The sequence below is a fragment of the Zonotrichia leucophrys genome, chromosome 11 (assembly GCF_028769735.1).
Source record: "Zonotrichia leucophrys gambelii isolate GWCS_2022_RI chromosome 11, RI_Zleu_2.0, whole genome shotgun sequence".
In the NCBI taxonomy this organism is placed as follows: Eukaryota; Metazoa; Chordata; class Aves; order Passeriformes; family Passerellidae; genus Zonotrichia; species Zonotrichia leucophrys.
In genome coordinates, this window is record NC_088181.1 from 8,035,882 (window position 1) to 8,041,881 (window position 6,000).

At 46.4% G+C, this 6,000-nt stretch overlaps 1 protein-coding gene across 1 annotated transcript in view; it reads right to left on the reverse strand.

Moving 5' to 3' along the window:
* Positions 1-5,747, reverse strand: part of GLG1 (golgi glycoprotein 1) — an 83,660-nt gene extending 77,913 nt beyond the window's left edge. The window contains exon 1 of the mRNA XM_064722871.1: positions 5,403-5,747. Coding sequence (XP_064578941.1) covers positions 5,403-5,714 — 312 coding nt within the window. The 5' untranslated portion in view covers positions 5,715-5,747. The remainder of the gene's footprint in view (positions 1-5,402) is intronic.
* Positions 5,748-6,000: the final 253 nt, after the last annotated feature.

Genomic DNA, 6,000 nt, shown 5'->3' on the forward strand with positions numbered 1-6,000 from the left:
CAAATTAATTTGCATCTACCACAAAGCATTGTAAATTCTTCATTAAATTCCATTTAAGATAGAACTGTATCTGAAAATTTCTAATTCAGATGTAACAGGCTTCAACTCAAAGAGCCAAATTAGAGAGCAATAATCAACTCAACCTCATAAAATTGCAACACATTTTTCCTTTAAGTTAGCTCAACTCCAACTATATTGGTAAGAATTCTCCTTTTATTTTTCACAGGAAAGTAGCAGTTCTTAAACTCCTGTGTCCTTTTCAGATTGTGAATGATCACCAAGTCAATATCCTTTAGAAAGAAGGGAAAATGTAAGCAAAGCTCTTGGCAAGGCTTAAGGTACATCTTTCAGGTTTCTGATCATTGCCTTTAAAAAAACCCAACCCTTTGAGTGTTGCTATCTGAACCAATGATAATGCTGTAGGCACTGCAAGAGCACCTCTGGAATACTAACTGCCTGCTCCTTTGCAAAAATAATGATTAGAGAACCAGAACAGCCTCCTTCCCACAGCCACAGACCTATCACCACAAGGAACAGGCAGCTTCTCATAACTTAAATAGGCAGTTTCTTAAAACAGCTCACCTGAAGGCCAGGGAGAATGCCTGGAGATTCTGGGGAAAAAAACCCCACAAGTGCTGAAAGAGATGGTCAGCCCTGCCAGGAATGTGTTCACCACTTGCATTTCCTAAAAACCAGCCTAACCTCACTCCATGTTTAACCCACAGCCCTCAATTACTCAGAGCTCTGGACAGGTAACCAGGCATTTGCTGCCACAAATGAGACATCTCAAAAAGGGAACTTTAAATGCCAGCCCCCACCTGTGCACAGGAAAACAGAGAGAGGGAATAACAGGAGGACGTGCTCAAATATAACATAAGGTCACATGTTGAGTCAAACTGAACCTTTGACTTGGAATTCAATAAATTAGGGAGATAAAAAAAAGAGGAAAAATAAAGTAAAATGAGCTAATGTGACAGATCACACTCATCTACCTCAGTGCAAGCAAAAAGATTAAGGGAAGCCTTTACATTTCCAATCCATTTACCAAAAAGGCAGAAACACTAGAGAACCAGGACAAGGACTGGGAACACACAATTTTTCCTACAATTACAGTATAACCCAGAGAGATGAAGACCCCAAGCATGCATTACTGTCTGGTTTCTGTTCTCCATCTATAATTCTAAAACAAGTAATTTCACTGACACTATTTTATCAAATCACTTAAGGAGCTCAGGTACACAGAGTGAGGAATAAAACATTTAAATGGAAGAAATATGACAGCTCCCAACCTGTCAAATGGTACACGCTCTTCACTCCATTAAGTCACATCAAATGAATTTTCTGGCCTTTTACACCAACTACAACAGTGAAATAACAGGAAAAATACTATTCTTGAAATATTCTTGAAATACACAGCCTTCATGGTAACTTGTTTTGTTCTTAATACAATCTGCAGCACCAGGAGAGTCCTATTTTTTCCAGGAGGCAGAGCATTAAGGCTCAATTACACTGTCTTTGCCATAAAGGTGTTACCAAAGAAACAGAACCACTCAGGATGAAGAAAGTAGCAGGAGGCCAAAACTCTGATCTCTAATCCCATTTTAACCACAACTGTTTGATCCAGAAAAAATACTTAGCCTTTAATGCATTAACATGATACAGAACAATATCATGCTATAAATACTGCACAATCTTTATAAGGGCAATGCTCAACAATTATGGTATCAAATTCACTCACCAATTAACCAGATGTAATGTAGGTTCTAAAAGTAAAATCATGCTACACTAGTAAACCAGATAAGAGACTCACATTGGATAAGATTATTTTCATCCCTTTTAATGTTTCCCACCTCAAATTCAACACCTTGGTCATGCTTCAAATGCAAATCATCATTAATCAAGCAAAAATCGTTACCTAGCAAATATATTAATATTTCATGGGTGTATTTATACTTGAACCACCATGCAAATCAGTTTAGCAGGCAACCCACAAAAAAAGGGCTTAAAGGCTGCAGCCCATGCTCAGTGAAATGCAAGCTCTGAAGTCTTTCCAGAAACAGGCTTGCAACCTGAATCCTTCCAGGAAAAAAAAAGCACTTTGGAACACAAATTTTAAAAATATACACATACACTACCCCTTTCTACTCTTTTTATATAGTGACATACAATTATGGGAATAATAATTAAATCTTGACAAAATTTAAGTCACTCGAAAGCGTAATATATCCAGTACAAGAAGGAAGTTAATTCATCTGCAAAATGCACCAAAAAATGGGGTTTTCTCTATTTTCTGATTATGGTCAAAAATGTTTAAGCTGAGTAGCTCTGACCATCACCATTTCCTTCTCCAATCAAGGAGCATCCTTCTACTACTAAAGGAAAGAGGACTCTGCACTACATTAATTAAACATTTCTTTGACTCAGTGGAAAAATCAGTGGTAAAAAGTATTTGATATCAGTCTGGGGATCTGACTATTTTTTCTTCAAGAATTCTAAAAATACACAGTGCTTAGTGCTAAGATAACTCTTTTGATAACACTTTAAAGTGACATCCTACCAATAACCTCCCAAAACCAACACTTTAAAATTTTCTGTTTGGGGGTTTGGCTTAGGTGGGTTTTTTCATTTGTGTAGAGTTTTGGGTATGGAGTTTGGGGTTTTTTTACTATTTTCTTTGTGTCAGACTGTTCTTTACTGAATATTTGTGTTAAACTGCTTCTTTCAACATTTGCCTTACAAGTTGGGCTCCACTGACTCAACACTCCTGCTCCTTTAGATTCAAAACTAGCCAGTGAAAGCAAGGGAAGATGGACCTCAAAGCCAGGCACTCTCAGAAATCAGCAGATACTGAAACCATGAGATAGCACTCACACTGACTAACAAAACAAGCACACCACCTCTTTCCTCTGTATTTTATGGACTGAAAAAGAATGTTCCAAGTAATTGTTTCTCCTAGTTATTCATATTTAGAAGTGTCCTAGCCTGCTTGTATCACACTAAGGAAAATCAATGGATGATCCTTATAGTAACACTCCCAGTTTCAAACTGAATTTTCTCCACTTGAGAGAAACATTTCTCATGAGAAAAGTAAGATTACCTTAAAGACCTAGAGGATAAAAGGCTGCTTTTCTGCAGCCTAACTGCTGCTAAAAATCTTACCTGCTCCTTGCAGCAGTGTCCACACACTGCCCTCACTGAGAACATCACACAAAACAAGTCCCCAAATCTCCACTTACTGTAGCCTGACTGGTTTTAAGTGGGCTGTATGACTCAGAATAGATCCTCACCCATTTTAAAACGTAATTGGCACTTTTCTGGTATTGTCCAAACAAGCAGTCAGATGCTCTGGAGTCAAAAGTAAAAGTTATATCAACAACAGCCCATATGTCACTTATTGTCACTTATTTCCTCTGCCGTCATCTCCAATGCAAAGGAAACGTCTGAGACAACATCTGACCCCATTCCCAACCAGCTGAAATGCTACCCAATGTTTACAACTCATGACTTTTATTCACAGTCTAAATATCAAGTGTCAAACAGCAGGGATACACAGAAGTCAGCTATTTTCATTAATTTCTCAGAGCAGCACCCTGTGAAGTCATTCTTACGTCAGGATGCACCCCAGCACATTGGTGTTAGTGAGTAAAATGTTGAGAGTTAACACCAGCTGAGAGTGCTCTTTGCAGGCTGACAGACAAATAAGACAGAGTGGCACCTTCAGAGCAAAAACTCAACCCAAAAGAGCCCTGAGATGTCCTGTTGATGCCTGGGATGTCACCCAGAAAAACATTCACCTTCAGCACTGGGCACCAGGCAGCACTACAGCTAGACAAGACCAACAGCCAGCAAACTACTGACATCAAGGCAGGCTTGGGAATGGGAAAAGGAAAACCACAAGCAGACATAACATTCAAAGAGTGGAGTTCTCAGGAGATATGCAGAGCCAACATAAGGGTTTGTACTTGCTGAAAATAAAGCGTGATGCAAAACGTTCCTTCACCTTGGATTCGATCTTGTCCCTCTCCCTGCACAGCCCTGTGTACCAGCCCTGCACTCAGCCCCCTCTGTGCTTTAGCTCAGGAAAATGACAAAACTGTTCCAGCAGAAAAACTGATAAACTAGACCACAAAAGGGTTCACCTCGCTAAAATGGCAGAAAACCAACAAGCACTGGAACTGTGAAGAGAGTAGGGAGGGGCTATGCAACTGGAAAGAAAGGAACAACAAGAGCTTGCCTTTTTGGCAGGCTGGCAGCCTGTGAGGTCAGCTTCCGAGATCCTCTCACACAGGATGCCTACCTAAAAGGGGGCCAAAAGATCCCACACAGGGGAAAGGAGCAGCAAGGGGCAAGTTATTCATAAAGCACACATGGGAGCGTTTCATACCTGTGACAGATGTTCAGCAGGACTCACTGAAAACACCTACCACGAGTGTCTTACTAACTACCCAACCAAAATTAAAACATGAAGTTAGATTAAAATCAAAATTAGCTTTGCATTTAAAGCCAGAAGTAGTCACTGACACTTACTGGTTCAAGACTCCCTTTGATTAGAGTAACCATTGCCACTGCCATCTGCTGTCCCCATAAAATAGGATGAGAAACGAGCCCAGGTTTTTCCTAATCGCATTCCCTATTGGGCAAAACACCATAAAAACTGACCCAGCCTGGCATTCCCGGACTCTGCAGCAGAGAAGCCAAAAATACACAGACCTCGAGACCACGACGGCTCACTAAAGGCACGTCCCCCACAGGCTGCTTCAAAATGAGCCCAGGAATGAATGAAAAGATGGAGCTGGAAGACTCGGAGGAGGCAACTCAGTTTTTTCTTGAACTGGACTTAAAACTACTCACGACAGGTGTTTGGGAACACCACAGATTGCCCCGTTAACCTCCCCATAGAGTCAGCTACGTCTAACGATTATATAGCGAGTTTCATACACGCACAGCCGAGGACTGGAAAGCAGCCGCCTCTGCAGCCGAGTTCTAGGCGAAGGTGGGAACCTGAACGTGAAAAAACATCTCAGGTCACTGCTGCTGCGAGCACGGCTCCTCACTCCGCACTAGGCGGGCTGGGCTCTCCCAGACCTCCAGGAACGAATGACCCCGCAAGGCACCGGAGCCAGAGCACAAAGCCATCCCCCGAGAGCGCTCCCTGCCCGGAGGGCGCTGCGCGGGCGGCAGCGCCGAGCCCCGAGGTGCGGATGAACAGGAGCTGCTCCCCGGAGTCCTCACGGCCACCCCGCAGGCAGCTCGCTCCTCCCGCGGAGCTCCGCGGCGCAAACTCCGATCTTTAAAACACAAACCATGAGGGGAACGCGGGGCGGCGGCGCGCCGGGGCGCGGACCCGGCTCTTTGTTCGCCGCCGCGGGCAGGCCCGGCCCGGCCCGGGGCCCGACCCTCACCTCGCGGACATCCTGCAGGCACTCGAGCACGGCGAGGTTGTTGGCCCAGCTGTGCTTGGAGCAGAGCCGCACCACGTCCTCCCGGCACACCGCCTCCTCCGACAGCTTCCACCCGCTGCCCGACCCGCCGCCGCGGGCACTCCGCGGGGCAGCCACTCCCGGCCCCCCCGGCTGCCCCGCTGCGGGCAGAGCACCGCCGGGACCGGCAACGCCGGCAGCAGGGCTGGGCGCCGCCGGCCGCGCCGCCAGCGCCAGCAGCAGGAGCAGTGCCGGGCCCGGGCAGCGGCTCCGGACACGTCCGCACGGCGCCATCTTGGATCCGCCACCTCCGGCGTCCGCCCGCCCACCCCGCGGCACGCACGGCGTATGCAAATCAGCGCGCCCGTGACGTCGCCCCAGCAGGACGCGCCCCTTTCCTGGTGAGGGGGCGTGGTCCGTTCTGGCCCCTCCTCCAGCACGCGCCGTGGCCCCGCCTCGGCCGTTGTCGCCTCAGGAGGACGAGGCGCCACCTCAGGAACCACCGCGGCTCTGCGGCCCCGACGGCCCTCGCCGCCCCGCCGGCCTCCAGCACCTGCCTAGCGGCCCCGGTGCCCCTCGG